Below are 24,788 nucleotides of genomic sequence, written 5' to 3' on the forward strand. Positions count from 1 at the left end.
AAGCCCCTCTTAGGAGCTTAGCCGACCCCTCATTATCTGCAAGGACCTTTTCTAGAGCCTAGTCTAATGTCTAGAGAATAAATCATCATCATATGATTACTCTTTGCGCGGTTCAGTTCCGCAACTCATTCTGCCATATAATACGAGGCAATCGGGAACCCCGATGACCCAGTCCCGACAGTAACTGATACGATATTAACTCACCTAAGCTGGAAGCTCAAGGTCTTCAACTTCACAATGAGAGCTGTCCGATTCCATGGCCGTGGCGATATCCGTGTCGACGAGATTGATGAGCCCATCTGCGGCGAGGGCCAGGTCAAGGTTACCGGCATCTCCTATTTGCTCTCCTAAGCAAGTAGACTAACATGGATAGATCCGACCTGCCTTTGTAGGGATCTGCGGAAGCGGTATGCTCTTTGTCCTTCGTTGGTGGTCAATCTGACGGTGCTTACATGGCATATAGATCTACACGAGTACCTCGCAGGTCCCATCACAATTCCCTCGACACCGCATCCGATCACGGGCGGGAGTATCCCCGTCACCCTGGGACATGAATTCAGTGGTGTGATAGAGGAAGTTGGCGCGAGCGTTTCACGACTGAAAGTCGGTGATTGCGTGGCTGTCAGACCGAATCTGTATGATGGGACGTGTGCGACTTGTTTAGCGGGTTGGCGGAACTGTTGTCAGAATTTGGGATTTATCGGGTATAGCAGTGAGTGAGTTTCTGGGCGAATGAGTGGAGCTGTGGCGCTGATATTTGAGCAGGCGACGCAGGAGGTTTGTCAGATCATGTTGTTGTAGGTGAGAAGCATGCAATTCTGTTGCCGGAGGGTTTCCCTCTTGATCTTGGGGGTGAGTTTATGGCTTTCTACGGATGATACAAGATAGGATCGGGTGATTAATTAACTTTGCGGTGCATATGCAGCCCTCGTCGAACCCCTTTCCGTGGCCTGGCATGCAGTTAGCCGTGCCCCCGTCCGGCCTGACGACACCGTCCTCGTGGTAGGGGGAGGACCGATCGGCCTCGCTGTCGTTCAGGTCCTGAAAGCCCGCGGAATCAAGTCCGTCATAGTCTCCGAAGTATCCTCACAGCGTAAGCGGTTTGCGAGACAACTAGGTGCGACTGATGTCTTTGATCCACGGACGGATGATATTGTGGCTTCAGTCCGCGCAATGACAGCAGGGGAAGGGGCAGCCATCGCCTTTGAATGCTCTGGCGTGCAGGTGGGCTTGGACACGGCTGTTCGTGCTATTCGAGCGAGAGGAACGGTGAACATAGTGTCGCTGTGGGAGGAGAAGCCAAAGATCGATGCGCTTGACATCGTTTTGCACGAGAAACACGTCATTGGCGCTGTGATTTGTGACGATGGTGATTTCGAAGCTGTCATTGATGCGATTTCATCAGGCATGTTCCTTCTGTTGCATGGAGCTCGATTATTACTGGTTATGCTGACGAGCATATAGGAAAGCTCTCCCCTCGAGCGATGATCACGAGCAAGATCCAGATGGAGGACGTGGTGGCCAAGGGGTTCAAGGCTTTGATTGACGAGCGGGACAAGCATGTCAAGATCCTAGTTGAGGTGTCTACATGACAAAAGCCATCAAACAGCAAATAATCAATAGTCTAGACGCCAGAAGCTCGCGATGAGCTGAATACGAATTATCCCATACTGGGGAAGAAGCAATTATCTTCCACATGGCTATGCATCGGATCTGATGGCGCAGCGCCATTTGGCCCTAGCTTTCGGTAAAGCCCGATAGAATGTCAGGATGACTGGCAGACGCAAATATTGGTATAGACACGTGTTGGATACGATTCGGTGGAGTTTGCGATCAGACCAGTCCGGTCGTCAGCGTGCATCTTCGCAACGATTTGGGTATTCCGAAGCGAGCAGACCATTCATTGGTGCATCTCTCCATAGGTTATCTAAATATCCGACTTATTGTGATCATGTAGCGTGTACTCCGTAGACCAACTCTCGATAGAATATCCGAAGAGTCGATACAGTATCTAGAAGTTAGAATTAAGTACTCACCCATGTAGTTCTAGTGTTCAACAGTTCTAGCTCTTCAGATCCGACTAGAATCAGCCTAGACTGTTAAGTGTTAATCCATCCCAGACAAATCAGTAATCACCCAATGTGCTAACTAATGTGGATTTGGTTGGCTGCATACGAACAGGCGTTCGACCGCGCCATTTGACGAGCGGCCAAGACCGCCACCGTCAACGACACTAGTCATTTGGTCGGAAAAAAGTTCTATATTTGTCCTATGTGTTGTTCATCGGCAGTTGTTCACTTGTCAGTAGAAGTGGTAGAACGGGGATCGTAGGAGTATTATTATCTAGTGCATGAGTCAGACCGTTGGACAGTGCTCAGTGCAGTTGGATTTGTCATTATTCTGTCTGACAAGAGCTATAGATCATCACCATTGGATATTATACGGCTTGAATTAGAAGATGTCTCACCTCCACTGCAACTGATGGATGGACGAGTGTTGGACTATGGAGGAGAAACCCTCCGCTTCCCAGAAACAGACAGAATCGCGCTATTTGTATTCTGAATTTCTGATACAATCAATCATTTGACACAGATCTATAGATACTTTTATCCCCTCACTCTCTTCCACAATGATGGAGGCCAAAACTCGGACTCTGAAGTCAAATCTACCAGTAACCCTTCTCGCCTGCCAAAAGATTCAAACCCCCATCGTCTAGACACTGCTACCTATTCTTCGCCAAGTGGCTCTCCCCCCACTCAGTCCGCGGGCTCATTTKACTAGTCTACAACCTACTCCGTAGTCCAGCGAGTTCCGATTCAGCGCGCAGCGCTGGGTTCTGTTCAGATCTTCGCCGTCGTTATTTACAGCTCTCGCATCAATCTCAGCTTGATTTTTCTTTCCTTTTTCGTTATCACTCTCTTTCAATCATTCTCATACAGTTGTACATTCGTTTCCCGTGTCCGACTGCAGTTTTAATTTCTTGTTAGACATCCTCCCTAATCGGCCCCATTTTTTAGCAAAGTTTGTCGGACTCCTTTTCATCTGAGGATCGTCTGATATATATAACTCTGAAACAGTGGCATGCAAGTTCTATCGTTATAACCCCCTATGGTTGCATTGCCATACTCTCTTCCGTTTCAAACGCAAACTAGGTCATGTTGATTTGATGGTCTATACACAAGTGTCTACATCCTAACTACGCCGGTGCGTTGAACCGACAGACTATATACCTAATCTCCCATCTTCATCATGTCGAAACCACTTCAAGGAACTGCAATCATTACCGGGGGCAATGGAACCCTCGGCTCAGAGATAGCTATCGCTATCGCAAAAACGCAGCCTTTCGTGCACCTGCTGCTTCTTGCGCGCGACATCAGAACCGACAGCGTGAAGGACCTGCTACAGAAGATCCGCCTCATCGGGCCTAGATCTGTCGAAGTGGCCAAAGTCAACCTGGCCAGTTTCAATTCGGTCGTCAGCTTCTGTCAGAACACTGTGGAAAGGGTCCGAAATAAAGAGATCCCGCCGGTAATGCTCCTGGTCAATTCTGCCGCCATGGCATCTTATGTCACCGATCCAGTCACTCCGGATGGATATGATCCTGTCTACCAGGTTAATTGCATTGCACCGTTCTTGTTGACGGTCAGTCTACTTGAAGCTTTCCGAGCTGGCGATGGCACGCCGGACGGCGGTGCCAGAGTCATCAATATTGGATGCTCTGCCATATCCACTGGCTCGTTGAACTACTTCGACGACAGCCCAGACAATGCACCGAAACCGCCCGGCACTCCTTTGAGTGCAAAGGAAGGGAATGCCCGCTTTGGGAGCAGTAAGCTGATCATGAGTGCCGCCATGTATGCATTACGGCGGAGTCTGGTCCTGGTAAGTTTATAGCTAGCTTTGTGCGTGTGAGTAGCCGAACAATACTTACAATGCACAACGTAGACTGGCAACATGTCACTCAACATATACACTCTGGATCCCGGAGGATTGGCAGGGAATAGCCATCTGACGACAGATGCCCCCTTATCGGTCCGAATGGCACAATCAACTCGCTCTAGCCTCGGCCCATTCCTGAGAGTGTTCTCCAAGAGCGCTATCAACAAGGCCAGTGTTCCAGCCAAGGTCATTGCGAAAGTCGCATTCCAGAGAGAAACAGTGGAGCTCTGGGGCAGGGAGCGTTATTATATCCTGGATAGCGACTACGAGGCCGGATCCGTCATTTTGGCACTGCGAGACCCGCCCCTAATGGATTCACTGCTAAAGAAAATGTTGCGGCAGGTCGAGATTGGTGTCAAGGGAATGGGCTCGCCAGACTCGAGGATCTCGCGGGTGCACGGGAATTGAAAGAAAAGTTACTTAATTTGTATTCTTGGAGCTGATCCCCTATTTTTTCTCTCATTCTCCCTTCTTTTTATCTGTTGCAACACATGGCGATCACCGGCATCTGGTTTGGCATGAAGCATCTTCGGGGAGTTTGCCCTTGGGACAGGATGGGTACCTTTGTCGAAAGCTTTGCTTTATGTACATTATAACTGTAGAACAATCGAAATCTGGGGCTTGGTGATAAAGCAACCACCAATGGTGTTCTATCTTGCTCGCTTCGTTGCGGAAGAATAAGTATGTTGGACGGCCGCAAACGTCTTGAATGTTGTATGCTTCCGGATGGGGTAACAGTTGACGGATGACATCGGATAATCAAGGCGGAAACATTTTGGTTGGACAGGAAGACTTGGCCTGGTTTGGTTGTCGATCCAGCGAGCTTTCCCTACAGTACCTTAGTTTCGACGCCTGTCTAGCGCGCTCATGCACCCAATTAATCTTCTTTGTTGGATTGATTGATTAATTAATTTGAGGATACTACATTGATTTCGTGTTTTAGTTAACTCTTCTTATATCGAAGTTGGCCTCTCCGGGACTCTGAAGCCCTACATACGCATCGTACGCATCGCATCGTACGCATCCGCAATTCCACCCCTTCGCAGCCAAATTGCAACCACTTTCGTCTCTCCGCCTTGACACGTAATCGAGGCGGGACTTGAGCCACTGCCGTGCTGGTGTTCGTTTGTCTGCTTCTCCAGGATCGAGGAGCCTTCCGGTTCCTGTGACTTCTGGATAATTGATTGCGTCTACACATGCTGTGACACCCCGAGAAATGAACAGGCATCACGCCTTTGCTAATGGCTACTCTGCCTACGCTCGCGGGCAGAGCAGAGCATTTTCCATCTCTCCTCATCGGTAAGCGGCTTTTGGTTTCGTCATCTGCGCGGGGTTGCATTTCTGCAGATCTATCAGAGTAGCAGACACGACCTAGCGTTTTGAATTCGGGCTGATTTCTTGTCTGCACTGCTAGTTTTCAACCACGTCCGCAGTCTGCTCTACGACGTCGAAGGCTACTCATCCAGCGGCTATGTCTCGTCGGTGGCATATCTCTGCTAATACTCGTCCTCATCTTTCCTTCCTGGCGCGCCGCGATTCTTCCCGCATTATCACTTGGACTCCTACATTCCGGCGAAGATCTACAGCTACAGACCGTCCGATATTATGACCTGTCCAAAGTACAAGGCACGGCGCAAGGATGGGAGAAAGAGGAGCGTGTACTTATGCTGACACCTCTCCGAGACGCCTCGTCGCATCTGCCGATGTTCTTCTCCCACCTCCGAAATCTCACCTACCCTCACAACCTCATTGATCTAGCGTTCCTGGTGTCGGACTCGAAGGATAATACGTTGGGGATGCTGACACGTATGCTCGAGGAGGTCCAAAACGATCCTGATCCCAAGATGACGTTCGGAGAAATCTCGGTCATCCAAAAGGATTTTGGGCAGAAGGTGCAGCAGGACGTGGAAAGTAGACATGGATTCGCTGCACAGGCGGGACGGAGAAAACTGATGGCCCAGGCGAGGAATTGGCTGCTGAGTGCTACTCTACGTCCGACACACAGCTGGGTTTACTGGAGAGACGCCGACGTCGAGACTGCTCCTCGCACTATCCTGGAGGACTTGATGCGGCATGACAAGGATGTCATTGTACCGAGTAAGTTATACCGTCTCGATTCTTACGATTTCCGGTCTAATAGGCGTTGCAATAGATGTCTGGCGACCACTCCCTGACTGGTTGGGTGGGGAACAGCCCTATGACTTGAACTCATGGCAGGAGTCGGAGACGGCTTTGGCTCTGGCTGAAACGTTGGACGAGGATGCGGTGATTGTAGAGGGATATGCCGAGTATGCTACCTGGCGGCCTCACCTCGCCTACCTTCGCGATCCATTTGGAGATCCCGACATGGAGATGGAGCTGGATGGTGTCGGAGGTGTCAGTATCCTGGCCAAGGCAAAGGTGTTTCGCTCTGGGGTTCATTTTCCCGCTTTCAGTTTCGAAAAGCACGCTGAAACTGAAGCGTTTGGGAAAGTAAGTGTCGTCTTGATTCCTTGTGCAGTGCGCAAAATGCTAAACTTCACTAGATGGCTAAGCGCATGGGATTCTCGGTCATCGGTCTTCCTCACTACACGATCTGGCATCTTTACGAACCTAGTGTAGATGATCTTCGACACATGGAAGAAATGGAGCAGGAGCGAAAGGCTAGGGAGTGGGAAGAGAAGGAGCAAGCCGAACGAGCTGAGCGTGTTAAGGCCCTCTTCGTAAATCCCGGGACGCAATGGGATATCGACAAAGCCTTCGTGCAGGATTCAATCGAAACTGAGAAGCAGGAGACAGACCAGATCAAGGCGGACGGAGTGACTGGGGCAGGAGAGGTTAAAGACTTGCAGGATTCTACAAGTGACCCTGTCGCTGCTTCACCGAAGCCAAGTGTCAATGCTGCGCCCGTTGTGCGATGAAGTCAATAATCCTGCTCCCCAGCAGGCAGAGCAGAGCATCTCAAAGCTTCCGACCTTCTATTTCATCTGGATTGAGCTTGTGCATCCTGGAGCCAGTCGAGCTGTTCTCCCGCCGAACCCTTTCTTTCCATGACCATCTTCCGGAACAGGTTCTCCCAGATCTTTATCATCATCTTCACTAGACAGCCTGTTGCCTGCTTTCCCCTATGATCAGGGGGCCTGTCATATGTTACTTACTGGATACTAACATCATGCTTCCTCATTTCTCATGCTTGTTTTTGATGCATCAATCGCTGTACTGGTTACAGTGTGGTTTTCTCCGTGCCTCCGCCTGGGCTGTCTCTACGGCCCGGCGCTTTTGTAAATTTACTTAGACGGTTTTCTTTTTGCTTCATTCAGCCATGTCTTACTTCATCATATAGTCCAAGTTTCTCGGGCTCGTGTGATTTCGATCTGTATGTTGGTTGCTTTCGAATGCAAGAACAATCAGAGAAGAGGATTCACATCCATTGAACACAAATCGCAACCGCGTAGGAAAATCCGGGCAGCAATACAGGACTTCATGTTCCCATGCCAAAGATGTTCTGGAATCGAAGTAGATCTGGGTCCCTCATTAAGAAATGGTCTGTGCGCCCATCATTATCACGGATATGGCGCGTACCGCGTTTTGGGAACTTTTTGAATCCTGTTGTACTGCGTACCTCGATAGTTACACCTATGAGAACCACACATTACGGACGATCTTCGAGTATACCTAATCGACAAGTAACTACCTTATTCGAAGCGACAGGCAGACCCTCGAAGCGCCAGCGGCAATAAAACACCAACCACCATGTCTACCCAAGCCGCCCGAAGCATCCTCTTCACACACACATCCCCCCAGCAAGGATTCAAATTACTCGAGCTACCCTCAGAACTAGCGGAGCTCCTCTCTTCAAAAGAAGGGCCAACGTATTTACGCCTCATCAATTCATTCGTACGAGAGAAACTGCCTAACGCATCAGCAGCCTCGAGCTCAAATCCCCCTCAACATCACACCTCCCGAACTCAAGCACAGACTCCGAGAATCACGATTATGTCAATCTATGCACCCCGAACCGAACCTACCGCATCCGTCAAGTCCAATCCTCAAACCCGATCCATATCCTCCAACCTAGCGATGGCGGCGCCCGACGAGGCGACATCACAATGGTCGGCGCGGACGACGAGGTGAACCTCGTGGAGACGGTCACCACAATCGCAAAGTGCGGGTCCACGCTGGAATTGCATACTCCGGCGGAAGGGTTCTCGGCGGTCTCATTCCTCGAGAGTATGCTGGCGGTGTATGATGGGGGCGAAGGGGGTGAAGCTGTGGGCTTCGATCTAAAGCCGGCTGAGAAGGAAGGTGTCATACGTCGGGTTTTTGACGATGTCCCTGTTTCGCAAGCGCAATGTGAAGCTGGTTGGATTGAGATCTGTGCGTTTGTGCTTGGTCGGGCGGATAAGGGCAAGGGTGCCGCGGGTTGTTGCCGGCGTCCTTCTGCAAGAGCGAAGCTGGAGGTGTGGAAGAGGGTTCTCGAAGGTGCGGTGCTGCAGGGTATTCATCTCGAGCAGCAGTTTCTTGTGTCAGATCTGTGGAAGTCGGTGCTAGATGATGGGGATGAGGAGCCGTTTCCGCGGGCGCTGTTCGAGGCTGTTGTCAGGAGAGTTTGCGAAGCAGGAGATGGTCAGGCTCAAGGGCTTGTTGACGTGGACATGAAGTGTGAGTTACTGCCATGAAGGCCTGGAAATGGTCAATGTCTAATGGATATACTCGTACAGGGGCCAGCATCGACAAAGTCAGGTGCACACGATGGGTCGGCGAGACGTATCTGGAGGCCATGGCGCCTGCTTTAGATTCGGCAATTGGGCGAAGCGAGTTCCTCAATGCTTGGAAGGATCACCTTCCTGATTCATGGCGGGATGAAGTAGCATTGTCTAAACTGACGGTATGTGCCCGGTTATAGTCAGCTAATCGTCTTAGTTTTGAAGCTGATTACAGAGTACTGATTTCCTACAGGAGAACTCCTACAGGCACCCAGACCAAACAACAATCTACTTCGTCAACAATATCGACAGACATAAGATCAAGAAGGATATGTCGACAGATGCCAATACTGCCACGGCGGCCAAAAAGTCACGAAACTGGCATGAACTGTTCAGAAACCAAAAACGACAGAGAAATTGAAGACAAATTCTATGTTCCATTGACATCTCTCGTGTACCTGTCAAGTTGTATCAGGGTCTATCTCTAGCGGGATTCCTCTCGAAGAAAACGATGACCACCCGGAACGAAAACATGAAACGTGGTAGAAGCCAACATCCTTCAGCACCAGGCATACTTCTCGTTCCAGAGCCATTCGACCTCTTCGCCTAGACCTTGTGCGGCGCCTGTCCACCTCAAGCTGGCGATGCTGCGTTTCTCTCGGTGAATCAGCTCTGCTGGGGAATCTAGCATGGCAACTGCCTTCTGCAACAGCGGAGTTGGATTCCAGCAATCGACCTTTGCCATATCCCATTCGTGGGCCTCAAGTTGGGCCCTCCTCAGGATAGCAGCCATGGCCTTTGCTGTCGCTTCTGTCTCCTCTGGCGTGGTCGGTTCATCATACACCCATCGCAAAATGAACAGAGTGTTGTCCCGGGGTGACTCGCCAAAGTTCCTGTTCCATGCACAGTACACTTTTGCTTTGTCCTCACCAGCGCCCTTGATTAGCGGCGGGGCTCTGTCGCCATGAAGCTTCTCTGCATAGAATTCTTCCCTCGCCCAGTGCCAAACGAAATGGTCAAAGTCCGGAAGGATTGCTACGTGGGCGATGGGGGTTTTCTCAGAGGCGGCACGTAGGGATTCCCGTTCTTTCTGTAGGACTTGGTCGCTACACATACAGTTGCGAACGTCATCGGCAACCAAGGTTCTCGCCTTTGGTAGATTGGCCCGTGAGGACCGGTCATATTCTTCCTTGGAGATAGGTGGAAGAGAGATGTGCGAAGAAGGAAACGGCTTCCACCCAAATTGCGCATAAAAGTTCTTTCCGATATCCGAAAACAGCACACTGAAGAGTGATCTACTTCTCGGCTCGTTTTCCATTTCCCACGTCTCCAGCTTCGTGCACAATTCCTGCATCATTCTCTTGGCGTAACCTTTGCCTCTGTGTTCAGGTCGACAATAGACGCTCCCCACCCCGTGGGTAGCAACATCTTCCACCTTGCCATGGTGAGCAAGCAAAGCCTTCTTCTTGTATGTCTCACAAGAACTCAAGATCGTCCGCTGGCCTTCTGGCTCCCTACGGTCAACCAAAAGCCAGCAGGTCAAGGCATCCTTGGTCAATCGCTGCTGATACAAATGGTTCTCTCTTGCGATGTACGTCTCCACGTCTAAACGGCCCTTCCATGCCGCACTGTTGAGCTTGATGGACTTGATCCGTTCCTCTGGTGTGGCAGGGACGAGAACCAACTCAGGCGAGTCTCCTGGCGGCAACTCCGTGGGGTCAGCGGCAATCATTGTGTCAAACGGCGATTAATTGAAAAGACCCAAGTGTGTCCGAGCCCGGTACCGAACAGAATTCTATCAGTTCTTCTTTAAGGTAATGACTCATTCAGTCCGTTATCGTAAGCCCATGCACTAGTTACTGATAAGATAGACGACCAGACGCGATTGAAGTAGTTTGGAAGACAATGCCAACGAGGGCGAAATCTACGCACCGGGCCGGTCTGGGGGGGTGATATAATGAGCGGCCATTGTCCTACATTCCCATGGATGTTATTTCCATTTGTCATGATCCCGATGGCAAGCGATGGCAAGCGATAAGCACTCCAGTTGGAGGCTGTACCTGCCTGTCCTGGTCATGACGTATGGGGGCCTTTAGAGCGGAACGGGGGAAATGCGGAGAGCATTCTCCGTAACCCCCTATGTACCAGTCCATAGAGGACAATGTAGCCTATGTAGGTTAGGGCACAGGGTAGGACTGGGTCTGATGACCAGCGCTAGTTCGTCTTTGTCCTAGTCACACGCCCTTGATCGTGAAACATGCACAGCCTATCATTCAGGTATCATCTTACTCCTCATGAACCAGGAGTACTGTTCAGAGTTATGTTTGCTAGCATTCTTCAAACTCTCGGAGTCTTCAAATGACATAACAATGAAGAAAATGTAGTCGAGCCGAACCCCAAGGGACTCGCGAGGGAAGCTGTCAATGACGACACTATTCCTAATCGGACTAGCTTCCCTGGGAGATCGAACCGAGGTCAAGACTCCGCTAGACCTCATTGGGAAGACCAAATAAGGTCTCGACCAGAACACGAATCCAGCTTCGAGCCGTGGATCCATTCGACAGATACTTAAATGTTTGTATTGAAAGGGGAATGTGAAACTTTTTGACATTTAAGATCCTGATCTCTACCAGAGGAGAACCTTTACGTTCATAGTTCCATCATGGTCGGTGTCTCGCACAGGATTAGACCAGGTGACAGGCGGTCTCATACTGCCGCATTGAATCACGTGGGGCGGGTTGCCTTACTTTTGGTGGAGTTTGTTGTTCGTTCCTTAAAGATACAGGCCCTGTCTTGTGAAGTCTCTTCATATTGACGGCACTAGGCTATTCGCCTTGCTTTTGGTTATCCGGAGGATCTTCATGGAGCCTTGTACGTGATGCAGAAGTCAAGTCCATCTTCCGTCGAGCCTTAGCCCCACCAGCGAGATTGTTTGCACCAGGCTTGATCATATCCTCAATATCGAATCGAAGCGCATCATTCGATGTTACAGGGCAGACAGCAGAATTCTAGCTTAGAAATTTTGGCAATAGTCAATGCGCATCAACTTGAAGAATACTGGGTCTTCGTCTCGAAGTTAAATGATGATGATCCCTTGAAACTGGAGTTCTAACACAGTAGGTGCTGGCTTTCCTTGGTGCCTCAGGATTATCAACTCTCCACATCTCCATTGATAGAAAGTCCAAGTGCTCTATTGTTCCTTTTGGACTTTTTTGGCATCTATTCTCTCCTATCTCCATATTATTTCGTATAGGTCACTGTTATGGTCATTCAAGCATGAATAATAATTAGTTCGCAGGGCTGCCCGGTTTCGCGGAGGTCGATGATATTCACTTCAGCGTCCTGATTTCTACCAGCCTCCATCATAGGCCTCATGAAACGTGGGAAAACCAGCTCACATCTGTTGTTGACGTCTTTCTTCCAGCCTTCAGACCAGCCCCCATCTTTATTGGAAAACTTCCGGTGTTCATGCCCTCCTCTCTCTCTTCCTCCATCTCTCTCCGTACCCTCGCTTCGACAGAAGATCTCTTCCCAATTACCTTCTCTACCTTCGTTTCACACTTTCACATCTCTGTCTACGCACATTCTGCAAGTACTTACAAGGTAGAAAACTCCTTATCTATCTTCCAGCTGTATTGTTTAAACTTCGATTGCTCCTTGCCTCTTTTTGTTGAGCCAAGATGGCCCAGATCTCCATGGGCTCGATTGCCGCAGACGCTGAAGACAACTATGCCCTCGACAATGACATCCAAAGCGAATCAGGGTTGGAAGAGCTTGACAGCGATTCCTCCTGGGGCTCCGATGTACAGAACTATGACTGGGACTCTGACTGGTTAGACGAGGACGCTAGACCTGCGAAGAGGACAGCTGCCAATCGTGATGAGATCGCCGATTTCATTGACTTGACTGACGAGCCATTCCTTCCAGCACCAGGTGCTATGTCAACTCCAACAACAGCTGCGCCTGTCACACTCATGGCGGCCGCTCCCTGTCAATACCCCAATGATACTGCCGCATTGTCGGTCCAGATTATGGAGCTTTTTCCAGATATCTGCCACGAGTATCTGAAAGGTCTTCTATCTCGCTATCCGGGCAACATGTCTCACGCTGAAGCGAATGTGACCTCTGAAAAATTGGTGGCCACCAAGGAGATGGTGGTCGAGGAAATCCTGGCCAACCCATCATATCCCAAGCGCAAACAGCTGAAGAGGAAGAGAGAAGAGGCCAAAGGCGATGACAAAGTTAAGAAGTGGACATCTATAAATCACGACGGGGAGTTTTGGTATCAAGAAGCCGCGTAAGTATTCTCTTGTGACTTCTTCGGCATATGAGACCCGTTCCAAAGCTCATAACGTTGCTCTAGGACATACTTACTCGGAGACATGTTCCCCTTTGTACCAGATTATTACATCCGCCAGATGCTCAGGGAGAAGAAGAATCTGTTTTCAGCTTGCCAAGCTCTGTCAACTGCAGAAAATGCGCCTCCACCTACTCGGCGACCTTACGAGAAATTGAAACGGGCAAGAGTTCGCAGACACAGGGATATACGCTTGGACATATACAATCATCCGGCCTATGGAGAGTTGCAGATGGAAGTGAAAGATGCCAAGCTAAAGCTTGCCAAGGATGCCGGTAAGCCTTTCTGTCAATGTCAGCATAAGATTCGCTTTTGGTGACCAGTGCATACAGAGCTCATTCACGATCAAAAAAGGCAAGAAGAAGCCGAGAGAAGGAACCAAGAGCAGCACGCCCGAGCAGGAACTCTAGTAGAATGCCAATGCTGCTATTCTGATGTCCCTCCAAACCGAGCCATAACATGCGAAGGAGAGAATGTTCATTTCTTCTGCTTCTCCTGCATCCGCAAGTCTGCAGAAACACAGATTGGCCTCATGAAGTACCAGCTTCAATGCTTTGACACTAGCGGTTGTAAGGCTGGCTTTCCCCGCTCCGAGATAAAGGAGGTGCTTGGATCTTCGATGATGGCAAAATTGGATGCTCTCCAACAGCAAGACGAGATCTCTCGTGCCAGCATTGAAGGGCTGGAAAGCTGTCCATTCTGCGAATTCAAGGCCATCTGCCCTCCAGTTGAAGAAGATCGAGAGTTCCGTTGCTGCAACCCTTCATGTGAGGTGGTCAGCTGCCGGTTATGCAAGGATGTCACCCACGTACCCAAAACGTGTGAAGAAGCGAAAAAAGACAAGGGCATCTCTGAGCGCCACCTGGTCGAAGAAGCCATGAGTGAGGCTCTGATTCGTAATTGCCCTCGGTGCAAAGTCAAAATCGTCAAGGAGTTTGGTTGTAACAAAATGACATGCCCGAGTTGCAGGTGCTGCATGTGTTATTTGTGCAAGAAAGACATTACCCGTGAACAATACGCGCATTTCGGCTATGGTCCCAACGCCTGTACCGTCGATGATGATCCCAGGCGTGACCAGAAGGAGATCGAACAAGCACAGAAGAAGACAATCGAGGAGATTCGGGCAGAGAACCCCGGCCTCACCCATGAGGAACTCCAGGTGAAACTTCCGGAGGCGAATAACACAAATCAGAGAAGGGATCGGTTGAGGGCTCCTTACCACTTACATCAAGACCCGGCCTTCAATGTTCTTATGCAAGCTCAGCGCCAAGCTCGGCTCGCAGCAAATCAACAGCGTGCCTTGGAGCGACCGAATGATCCCTTCGCGCAGGCCATCGACGAATTCCAGGGATTCTTGGATGCTATACAGTTTCCTGCGTTTGGACATCACGACATGCCGAATGCGATTAACAACCCACCTCCGGCCGGCCAACCTCAACGTCTTGACGCTCCCGGTGAGCGTCGTGCTCCCGCAGGAGCAGGTTTGGCAGCCAACGTACCCGGTGCTGGACAACCGGCGGGAACTGGTCTGCGCAATGATCCTTTCCTCGTTGACGATCCAGTGCGAATGAATCAGAATCAGCCCGCTGGATACGCTCCCTATAATCAATACTTTCCAGCTCCGATGCTTGCACCTGCCCAGCAAGGCATCATGCCTCCTGCTCCGCATCACCTGAACGCGGATCCGTACGGCAACCAATACATTGGACAGCAGCCACTACCTGCTTATAGAAACGACTTCTATCCTTTTTTCTGAGCATCCGGCCCCCTTCCAAGGACTCATCTTTCTTGGGGAAAACTTGACCTAGTCACGGTTGTTCTTCGAGAAAATCCAAATTCAACAAAACGATCTCAAGAGACGGCGATAAGCGCCTACGCGCTCACAGCTCAACGCCCCGCTGGTTTTTGTGGCTCCTACCTTCCTGTTCTAGAATCCGTACGCTTCATTTCCTACACAGCTTGTGATTTTCCAATCGACTCGCCTTAAAAAACTGTTCTATACCCTCTTTGCACTTGCCTGCCTACGTCTACTTTTACCAGCTGCACGGTGTTTTCCCTCGTCTTGTTCTGTTCTTAGCTACTACCTCCAAGCACAGCGATCTGATTAGTATCCCCTGGCCATACTGCTTTGTTCCCCCAGTCGATGGAAACCAGCGTACTATGTGAAAAATGTCAGATAATGATGAGAATCTTTACCACTTCATAACTCTGTTGTGTAGAGTTCAAACAATAGTATCAGCGCCCCATGTAATCAGGTAACTAAATTACTTTATACCCGAAGACTCGGTAGATTGGCCCGTATCCGTACACCTGCACTTGGTTGACCTGTAGATCGTGGCGGCGTTGCTAGCAACATTTTACTATTTTGCTTCATATTTGTATTGGCTAGGATCATATGATAATGCAACTCCACGCAAGAGATGAGAGAAGTACAGAAAGAAAATGGTATGGAAGGTCGAGACAATGATATGAAGGAAAAAGTAAAACGTGATCAAGGAGGGAAAATGATGTGAGAAAAAGAGTCAAAAGACGACAGGGCGAGACGGCGAGAAAACGAGGAAAGATAATGAGAAATGGGAGAGCACAGTGGAGAAATGAGATATTTGAGCAGTTCTATGTAAAATGCCATGCGAGTCCCAAAAATCGTCCGCGCCCCATTTATATGTACTTGCGCCAATCTTTTCAGACGACAGATATTTGTGCCTCATCCATCATGTATGTTCGATCATTGGTCACGCTAATTCAAGAATGAAATGAAAAGGAAAGAGACAAGAAAAGGATCACAGATGGAGAACAGTGAGCGCAAGGGTAAGGAATGAGACAGAGAACCCTAAGCAGACAGACTGATTAAAGCATCAAGAGACAGGCAATGCAATTCATGGAGGATGTTCGGAATCCACTGGTTCATTAAACTTCTGTCGCGCCTCTTCCACCCATAGTTCCAAGCGAAGCTCGCCAGCTTCTACACGTCGTACGGGTACCGTTTTGGCCCGACCATTCGACACTCTGGGGGGAGGTTGATGCAGCTCGCCGTTTTTCGATTTGGAAACAGAGTAGGGCGCAGTACACGACCTCAGGTGAATCTTCCCGGGTTCGGCAACAATCCAGGTCTGTTCTTCCTTTGTGGTACCAGCCGGAGGTAATGCATCCTCCCGAACTTCGATACAGACGGTAAAGCTGAACTCGTCATCTCGAGGCAACGGGGTCAACCGGGCGCAAGCAGAGGCCAGTCTCGCGAGGCAAGCACGGAACTGCGCTTCGAGGTCGACACTTATAGGAGCGGAACCCCGATCGGCAACGGGGACACCTGGCTTGGATGAATCTTCTTTTCTGTCTTCAAATGTTGTGTTGACATCTCCGGCGGAAACACGAGGGAACCCCGACAGATCAAAGGCATATCGTTCGAGGGGCTGATTTGTGCGGAGAGATGAAATGATGATACTGACAGCGGTAATAGTGCCTTTCAAAATCTCCGTCCCGACCGCAATTGACGCATCATTGATGTAGTCACACACCTTTGGGTGACGGGATTGTCGCACAGGGTAGTTGTAGGCCCGGACCGGTAAAAATGTTGCTCGCGGATAGACCGAACGAAGAAAGAGGATTTGGTGAATTGACACGGTGAGAAAGTTTGTGAAGGATGCCGCCAACGCAGATTGATTGTTTGGCATCGACATGGGCACGGTGACCGGGGCGGAGAAGGTGGTCATGGTGGTAGTCGCGGTACTGCTCTCACTGGCTATCGGCATTGCCGTCGAAAGCTCTGGTATCGTCGTTTCCACGGGAAAGATGAAGCTGACGGTATCTCGATTCTGAGTGTTGTTCCACCCTGAAGCTAATCATCGCTCTGCCTTGAGTTCAGACAATGTGTCAACCACTATTTCTCTTGCCAAAACATGGGAGATGACGTATAGAGCTGCCGATTTCGAGTTGTCGCGACAAAGGACGGGTGGGGATGATGTGATATCGAGAAGGAAAGAAAGCCAAAAAACTGAAGATATGAACGCAAGAAAAAGCAAGACCGTCTACAATAGAATACAAATTTTTGAGACAAGACAAAGGAGAAGAGAATCAACGTGTTGTATGATATTGAAGTGTTGAGGAGGGGATGGAGGCGGGGAGGAGGAGGAGGGGGGCTTGGTGGTGGTGGTTGGTGGTTGGTGGTTAGGTTAGGTCTGAAGGTAAAGATTGGGAAGCAGAGAATGTGGATGACCGAGAAGGAGCAGGTGAGGAGTTAAGAAAATGAACATGAGTAGAGAGGTAAGTAGTAAGTAATTGTAACGAAAAGAAGAGGTCTTTTTTAGTCTGTATTTTAGTGGAAGAAAGATGTGGATGACATGGAGGGGAGGGGCGGGAATAGTACGGAACCTGAACAAGGTACGGAGTACAAATTAGGTATTTCAATGGGGTGTTTGATACTTACATACAGACAACAATTTCGAAGACAAGGGACATGCAAAGAAACCTCAAAACATTGGCATGTACTAATGGACTCGTCGATATCGTGATAGTCGAATGGAAAGGGTCGAAAGATATCAATCAAAATAGAAAAATGATTATGACCACACAAGGGAGAAAATAAGGAAATCAAAGAGATATAAGTAGTCGTTCGATAATAATGAGAGTACTCAAAAAAAGCGTTTCTGTCTTGTTTCGCTTTGTTTTAAGGTACGGGAATGCTTCTTTTTGTAGTTCCTGGTTTTTTGCTGTTGTTTTCAGGTTCAGTTTACCCTGTACCCCCACTAGTTCTTGCTTGCTGAAAAACTTCAAAGATACTTGGAAAGGAGTATTATGCACAAATTGAATCTGGGCTTTCTAGAAAGAGCAAACAAGGGGTCCTCTTGTACCCGTTCGAAGGTGGATAGATCCGTTGGGTGGATGACTTGGAGAGACCCTTTGTGCGATAGAGGAGAGAGAGAGTATGTGGGCTGCTGCTGCTCACAGGATGTGTCGGAATCAAGTCGATCTGAGCAGCTCAGACCCAATATTAATGCAAGCTTATATGCGCCACACAAGCGAGAGTGGTAAAAGAAGAAGGCGAGGCGAGAAATCAAGTCAACAGAAAAGAAGGGAAAAAGTGGTAGGCAAGCATTCTGGAGGGGAAAAGGCGCGGAAGGTCAACTACCCCAAGCCATCACGTGGTTGCGTCATGGGAGTGGGTGCCCTGCAGAACAGTTTGAACAGGAGTTACTACTCGTACGTACTTGACTATGGGCAGGAATTAGCTGAAGACATATGACTCAAGCTGAGAGAAGAGCTCCTGACCCAAATCTCACAGTCCCATGGGAAGGTCGGCAGGAGAACCATCCCCGTTCATATGGTCAATAATTAACCTTGTCCATTAGCACTCGTATACTGTATTGGGGTCAGCATTGAAGACAGTACCCATGATCCATCCAGTGCTGCTCTCGAAGTTCTCATGTCAAAAACTCTTTCATTCTCCACAATAATCAAGTATTGGGTGGCTCAACCGCTCAAGACGCTCTGGTTGGTACACAGTATGGCCTCCATGGCGACTATGGCCGATCACCTCTGTTGAAGCAAAGCAAAAAGATCAGGACATTAGTAATCCCGCAGTAAGTACCATCACGAAATTTGAAAGTTGGAATGACAGCAGAAGAACAAGGACTTTCGAAATGAGATGTCACCACTGCTTCCTAGGCGCGATCGATATTCAACTGCATCCTTCTGTCCAGAGGCTCATCTCTTTATACGAAGATGGAGTCCTCCGAGTTGCTTCACTTGAGGTTCACAACAGCGAGTCCAACGACAGGGGTCCTCTGGGCTTTGGCATGTCATCAATATCCTCCTACGTCATGGCATGTATGTATGATGTTGCTTAAATTCTTTAGCTCTCTTTTCTTTGGCCCGTCAGCCTCTGATCCTAGCACTGTGGCGGCTACGGAAGAAAAAAGTACTAATAATGGCTAATCTTTTCCGCGTCATTTGGGTGTTCTTTGCTTGGCCAAGGATAGATACCTACTACTGCTCCGGTAAGATTGGGCATTGTTTTATGGCGATCTGTGCAGTACCTGGCATTAGGTACCTTACCTTATGATCAGTAAGACCTTGGGCTTTCTGTCCGGGTTTCCTGTCTGTCCTACCTTCAAAGAATGTGCCGTCCTGTATCTCTCATAAATTTTATGATTTCTGCGCTTTAAGCTTATTTACTGTTATTCTCCATCTTCTGTGTCCTAAGTACTCTTGTTATGGCTTTGTCTGCCTTCTGCCGCCTCTCTGGTGTTCTGAAAGCTGTGTAAGAAGTACAACTGTCTCCACACATGACAATTCACCGTACCTACGGCAGTAGATAACTGGATTAATTTGCCAAGAGCCCCACTAATGATCAGCGTCTCTGTTTCCAGGGCTCTCTGTCTGATAGTAATATTATTTTTATTTTTGGTTTCTGATTTTTCCATTGCAATATCTTCAATATCTTGCTGAGTCCCACAGCACTATTCTGTCAATGTGTATCCCAGTATATAAGGAATTTTGCACAATACTCCCCGTCACAGGCCTGCTAACCCATGTTCGTAAGTGATCACTCTGTGCAAGTGTTTTAGTTCTAGGGAATGAGCTTCTCCGTTGAAATATATGTGTTGGCATATTGCTGCTGGGACAACAGTATGTATGGAGTTAAGGTCCATAGCACTTGGGGGAAAGGAAATAAGGCAAGTAGTACGAGTAGTAGCGCTTCGGTCCACAGTAGATCCTTCTCCACAATAGATTACAGGTAATAGAATGAAATGGCAGAGGTGTACTTCTCTACTTCTGGCTCTTGGACTGCAGCAAGGACAAAGAAGATCATCTTAAAGTTGTAGAGAGCAGGCGCTCTATATTATACCAAGGACTAGATCCTTAAAGCCTACTTCTACCCGCCAGAGAGAGCAACAGTGGCGTCGGAGATTTGAGGGTTGCCATTGTCTTTCTCCATTGCGCATTACCGTGGTGTATGGAGCCAGCGAAATTTCAAATATTTGCAGTTACCTTTAGACGGTATAATGATTGAATTACTCACCGCCTCCCCTTTGCGTTCTGTGCTTCCACCGTCTTCTGCCCCTCCTACGCGACAGAAATAATAATCATTCGCGTCGTATCAACTGATAACTTCAACCACAGGTCAATTGCAGGCGCCATTGATCAGCAGGAGTGTCCTCTGTAGGCAGCTGCTCTGGGGCCTTGACTTCAATTGACCATTCTTTTCCGGCAGCTTGCACTACCCCTCATACTCCATCCATCATGGAGCAACAGCTCTTGACACTCCTCGCAGACACCCAGTCGCCAGCTGCTGACACGAGAAAGGCCGCTGAGCTCCAGCTTCTTCGCCTCTATTCCAATGAACAATTCCCCCTCTCCCTCGCCGCCATAGCCTCTCACGACTCCGTCCCTACCAACCTTCGCCAGTCCTCCCTGTCTGTACTGCGTACCTTCATCGCCGCCGCTTGGTCGCCAAATTTAGACGAATTCAAGGGTCAGGTTCTGATCAACGACGCCAATAAGACTCAGATCCGACGTGTTCTGTTGGAACTGGCCACCACTGCGGATGTGCAAGAGCGGAAGGTCAAATCGTCTGCCAGCTACGCGGTCAGCAAGATTGCCAGCGCTGATTTCCCTGATGAATGGCCAGAGCTTCTCCCGTCGCTCCTTCAGGTCATCAACGATGCTGATAGCAGTGCGGGTGCATTGCACGGCGCGTTGAAGGTTCTGTTGGACCTCGTCGATACCGGTTTCAGTGAGGAGCAGTTCTTTGGTGTTGCCCGCGACCTCGTTACCACTCTTTTCAACATTGCGACTAGTGAGTCAAGAAAGCCGATGCTGAGAGCATTGGCCGTTGCCGTTTTTCGCTCTTGCTTCGATACCATGGAGATGGTGCTTGAGCAGCACAAGGTGGCAGTCAAGCAGTTTATGGATGAGGTGCTGAGCGGCTGGTCCCCATTCTTCATTGAGACTCTGAAGGCTCCCTTGCCACAGGCCCCCAGTGAGCAAGAGGAGTCCAAAGAGGGTGAGATCCCTTCTCAATGGAGGGGTATAATTGGACTGAAATTGCAGGTGGTCAAGGTAGGCTGTCTCAATAACTTATTATTTTCAGCTCGTACTGACGGCATAATTCTTCACTATCAGACGCTTATGAAGATTCGAATGGTCTTTCCCGGCCTCATGACAGCTCAAAGCCCGGTCTACTTTTCGACTGTCTGGACAGAGCTTTCCAACATTCAGTCTGCTTACCACGAGTTCTATATCCATGACGAACGACAGGGCCGCTTAGAAGATGTTGACGGACTCCCTTACACGCTGGACTTTCTTGTGCTGGAAGAGCTTGATCTAATTCAAGCGCTTCTAAAGGCACCACCAGTCAAAGCTGAACTCCAGCAGCAGTTGCAGAACGCTGGTCAGGCTGCAGCAACCGCCAGTTGGCTTCCAGAGATCTTGAAGCTGGCCAGTTTATACGCCCAGATTACGACTGAGGAGGAAGGACTGTGGGACATTGACGTGAATCTCTTTCTATCGGAAGAGACCTCTGTCACTGCCAATTACACGCCCCGAACCTGCAGTGGAGACTTGGTCATTAAACTGGGAGAATGGCTCAAGGTCACAACTGTTGAAGGTCTCCTCGCCTACATGAATAATCTTTTTGCCGACTCAACGTCGACGTAAGCATTCCAGTCACACTTACTTCTAAGCTTAAAATCCACTAACTTAATTCTGGCAGATGGAAATCTCGTGAATCAGCTTTGTTCATTCTCAACCAGTTACTGCGAGACTTCAACGAAGTTTCGCAGCAGGTATCTTCCGACTTGGCAAGTAGGTTTCACAATTTCGTTACGTTCGCTATCCAGCAAGAAGAAGAATTCCTGCGAGCTCGTGGTTACCTTGTGGCAGGCGTCTTGGCTCAAGTTGCGAGCGACGCTTTCCAGCCTACCGCTATCTCCTACTTCGAAGCGACCCTCAAGGCGATCGCTGAAGACCCCTCGGAAGTGGTCAAGGTATCCTGCATTCGGGCCCTTCAGGATCTTATGGCTTCTCTTCCTGCAAGCACTACAGTCCCACTTCAGGTTCCCGTTATCAATGCCCTGTCGGAGTTCATCGCAGCGCACGACCTTCAGGAGCCATCCGAGAGCGACGACCTCAAGGTCACTTTAGCGGAGGCGATCCGCGATACTATCATGGTTAATCCAAGTGTGGTCTTGTCATCTATTGCCATTGATGCCCTGTTCAATATAGCCAGCAATGGGGCTACGAATTTCCAGCTGACAATGATCGTTACCGAGGCGTTCGAGGACATCGTACAGTCTATCTCCGAACAGGGAGCCGATTCTTTCATCCGCCTTTGTGAAAAAGTGCTTCCTTCGCTCACGGGTGCGATTGACGTGGGAAACCTCACTCAGGAGAATGCTCTCACGAACTTTGCGGCTGATCTCCTGCGCGCGTTGACTGAAGGAGCCCTCCAGCCTTTACCTGCCGGATTTGTAGCGACTGTCATGCCCAAGCTTAACAGGTTGCTGTTGGACTCTTACGATGCTGAGCTAATTCGCCCTGCCACGGAAGCCGTTCGGCACATTCTTTCACGTGACTTTGATCAGTTCGTGGCCTGGCGCGATCCCCAGACTGGCAAGGAAGCGGTTGAGGTTGCGCTGATAATCATTGATCGGTTGCTGGGCCCGTCGGTCGACGATAACGCCGCAACTGAGGTGGGACAGCTGGCAGCCGAGCTGGTCGAAAGAGCTGGAGCCGCGAGACTTGGGCCTTATCTGCCACAGCTGCTCCGGGCTGTAGCTCAGCGTCTTGCCACAGCTCAACAGGCACAGTTTATTCAGAGTCTGATCCTTGTTTTCGCCCGGCTGACTCTGATAAACGCTCGCGAAGTGGTTGACTTCCTGGCGCAAGTCGATATTAGTGGTCAGAGCGGACTGCCGATTGTTTTGAGCAAATGGCTCGAGAACTCGGTTAACTTCGCTGGATACGACGAGATTAAGCAGAACATCATTGCGCTGGCTACACTGTACAACCTCGAGGACCCCCGCCTGGCTCAAGTGCAAGTTAAAGGCGACCTCATCATTCAGGACACGGGTCGCATCAAGACCCGGTCGCAGACCCGCAACAACCCAGACCGTTACACGACGGTGACGGCTCCGTTGAAAATTATCAAAGTGCTCGTCGAGGAGCTGGTCGCTGCATCCGGCAGCAAGGAGATTGATGCAGCTACCGCGGCCGCTCTAGAGGAAGAGGACAGCGACGACGATGGTGAATGGGAAGACATTCCCAGCAATACACTGGATCTCAGCCTGGGTGTCACCAAGCAAGAGCTCATGGCCTTTGGCGAAGGTGGCTCTGAAGGGGTGTTTGGCGTGCGCAAGCGGGATGACGAGACTCAGGCATTCTTGCTGGACTTCTTCCACAATGCGTCCACTAAGCCCGGGTTCGAGCAATTGTTCGCCGCGCTAACTCCCGACGAACAGGAGAAACTCCGCAGCTTGGGCTGATTAGATGACATTTCTTTTTACCTTGTCTATCTCTTTATTCCAACATAATACGGTCGAGATTCTCGAGGACTTCTTGACCAGACCTGACGACGTTATGTATGTAGCTGCTACTGAATAGACCCGTAGCACAGCCAAAAAGCACCGGCTTTTCGTCCGGTTATTATAGGTTATATAGTATGAGCGTTTTATGTGGTAAATCCATTGCAGATACGTGTATACATTAGATAACCATGTGGCACGCGTACTGCGTTCCAGAAGCAGTTTTTGTTCTTTCTGGAACTAGGACGTCGAGATGCATGGCGTACAAGCAGGAAGGGATGCAGTAGCAGTGGCAGTGGCATTGTACGGCTGCTAAGTGCTGGGAAGAAGCAGTAGGCACCTGCATGCAAATACTTTTGCTGTTTTGTTTTGGTTTGGCTTAGCGCAGGATTAATATATTTTGCATTCTCGGCGTCCCTGGGAGCAACCTGAAAGTGGGGGTAGGGAGAGAGATGGAGCTACAGACATATATTAGGGCAACGGTGACGCTCCGTTGAAGGTTTTCAGCAATTGATTGCAACTGTACTAGGTACATCAGAAGCAAATCCACGGATATAATCGTCTCCAAATATCTGTGGTCAGGAAATCCGCCATACCAAGAACGCATGCACATGCCCATCATGTCCTTCTAGAAGTCGGCCAGGCTACACGGAACAAAGCTTCCGTGCTGGCTGCCAATCAGGCCAAGCAAGAGTGTCTAATTTCCACTTAGCCTTGTTGATCGTGCTGGACATGGTAGTGGTGGAAGTGTGCTGGCCGTTCGCTCACATCCAGAATGCATCAATGTATCAGTTAGAGGTAGTCCGTATTCGGTGTGAGTTCCTAACTTGCCGGTTCCATACATAGACAAGATAATATCTAGATAGTGGATAGATACTGTGTGCTGTGAGAACCCACTTGGCGAATGACCCATCATAGGGGGTACTACTACTGTAAGTCCGCAACTCCGACCCGACAAATTGGCTGATCGCCTCCAGTGAGGAAATCTGATTGGGTATCTCGGCCCAGATCGGCTCCAGCCGTGCGGGGCTTTAGGTTTGGTTACGACTTTGGGATTGGGAACGGGACAGTGCACTCCAGCTTACTGCCTGATTACCAAGTAGTATCTAATACGTTTCAGCCATGTATTCCGTGTTCTGTGTTCTGTGTTCAAAGATGAAGAGAGACGGCATTAGGACGATTGCATTAAGCTGTCTTGATGTTTGAGAGGTGGTACAACAGTCAATGACTCAGACCTCAGAAAACTAAATTAGACCCAGGGCACTGCGTAGAGGGTACATGTGAACT

General features: G+C 49.5%; 8 protein-coding genes across 8 annotated transcripts; 6 read left to right on the forward strand and 2 right to left on the reverse strand.

The window, feature by feature from the left end:
- Positions 1-237: 237 nt before the first annotated feature.
- On the forward strand, positions 238-1,592 carry Aspvir_000229 (2,3-butanediol dehydrogenase; the record flags this gene model as incomplete). Its single annotated transcript, XM_043265367.1, has 6 exons — positions 238-321; positions 374-407; positions 464-712; positions 766-852; positions 926-1,405; positions 1,465-1,592. 6 exons carry the CDS (start codon positions 238-240, stop codon positions 1,590-1,592), a joined length of 1,062 nt encoding a protein of 353 aa, XP_043121302.1.
- Positions 1,593-3,249: 1,657 nt separating this feature from the next.
- Positions 3,250-4,347, forward strand: Aspvir_000230 (glycosyltransferase family protein; the record flags this gene model as incomplete). The annotated part of the gene is made up of 2 exons (XM_043265368.1): positions 3,250-3,882; positions 3,946-4,347. 2 exons carry the CDS (start codon positions 3,250-3,252, stop codon positions 4,345-4,347), a joined length of 1,035 nt encoding a protein of 344 aa, XP_043121303.1.
- Positions 4,348-5,155: 808 nt separating this feature from the next.
- Aspvir_000231 (ANP1/MMN9/VAN1 family protein) lies at positions 5,156-6,839 on the forward strand (the record flags this gene model as incomplete). Its single annotated transcript, XM_043265369.1, has 4 exons — positions 5,156-5,238; positions 5,393-6,036; positions 6,092-6,411; positions 6,465-6,839. The coding sequence occupies 4 exons, from the start codon at positions 5,156-5,158 to the stop codon at positions 6,837-6,839; spliced, it is 1,422 nt and encodes a 473-aa protein (XP_043121304.1).
- Positions 6,840-7,671: 832 nt separating this feature from the next.
- Aspvir_000232 (putative sister chromatid cohesion protein Dcc1) lies at positions 7,672-9,045 on the forward strand (the record flags this gene model as incomplete). The annotated part of the gene is made up of 4 exons (XM_043265370.1): positions 7,672-7,790; positions 7,847-8,580; positions 8,640-8,806; positions 8,878-9,045. The coding sequence occupies 4 exons, from the start codon at positions 7,672-7,674 to the stop codon at positions 9,043-9,045; spliced, it is 1,188 nt and encodes a 395-aa protein (XP_043121305.1).
- Positions 9,046-9,183: 138 nt separating this feature from the next.
- Aspvir_000233 (uncharacterized protein) lies at positions 9,184-10,356 on the reverse strand (the record flags this gene model as incomplete). The annotated part of the gene is made up of 1 exon (XM_043265371.1): positions 9,184-10,356. The coding sequence occupies one exon, from the start codon at positions 10,354-10,356 to the stop codon at positions 9,184-9,186; it is 1,173 nt and encodes a 390-aa protein (XP_043121306.1).
- Positions 10,357-12,304: 1,948 nt separating this feature from the next.
- On the forward strand, positions 12,305-14,737 carry Aspvir_000234 (E3 ubiquitin-protein ligase RNF216; the record flags this gene model as incomplete). Its single annotated transcript, XM_043265372.1, has 3 exons — positions 12,305-12,921; positions 12,988-13,256; positions 13,314-14,737. 3 exons carry the CDS (start codon positions 12,305-12,307, stop codon positions 14,735-14,737), a joined length of 2,310 nt encoding a protein of 769 aa, XP_043121307.1.
- Positions 14,738-15,857: 1,120 nt separating this feature from the next.
- On the reverse strand, positions 15,858-16,730 carry Aspvir_000235 (putative mitotic spindle checkpoint protein (Mad2B); the record flags this gene model as incomplete). The annotated part of the gene is made up of 1 exon (XM_043265373.1): positions 15,858-16,730. One exon carries the CDS (start codon positions 16,728-16,730, stop codon positions 15,858-15,860), a length of 873 nt encoding a protein of 290 aa, XP_043121308.1.
- A 3,490-nt stretch (positions 16,731-20,220) lies between these two features.
- Aspvir_000236 (putative importin beta-5 subunit) lies at positions 20,221-23,462 on the forward strand (the record flags this gene model as incomplete). Its single annotated transcript, XM_043265374.1, has 3 exons — positions 20,221-21,039; positions 21,103-21,632; positions 21,692-23,462. 3 exons carry the CDS (start codon positions 20,221-20,223, stop codon positions 23,460-23,462), a joined length of 3,120 nt encoding a protein of 1,039 aa, XP_043121309.1.
- Between the last annotated feature and the right edge of the window lie 1,326 nt (positions 23,463-24,788).

This window comes from Aspergillus viridinutans (genome assembly GCF_018404265.1).
Source record: "Aspergillus viridinutans IFM 47045 DNA, scaffold_1, whole genome shotgun sequence".
NCBI lineage: Eukaryota > Fungi > Ascomycota > Eurotiomycetes > Eurotiales > Aspergillaceae > Aspergillus > Aspergillus viridinutans.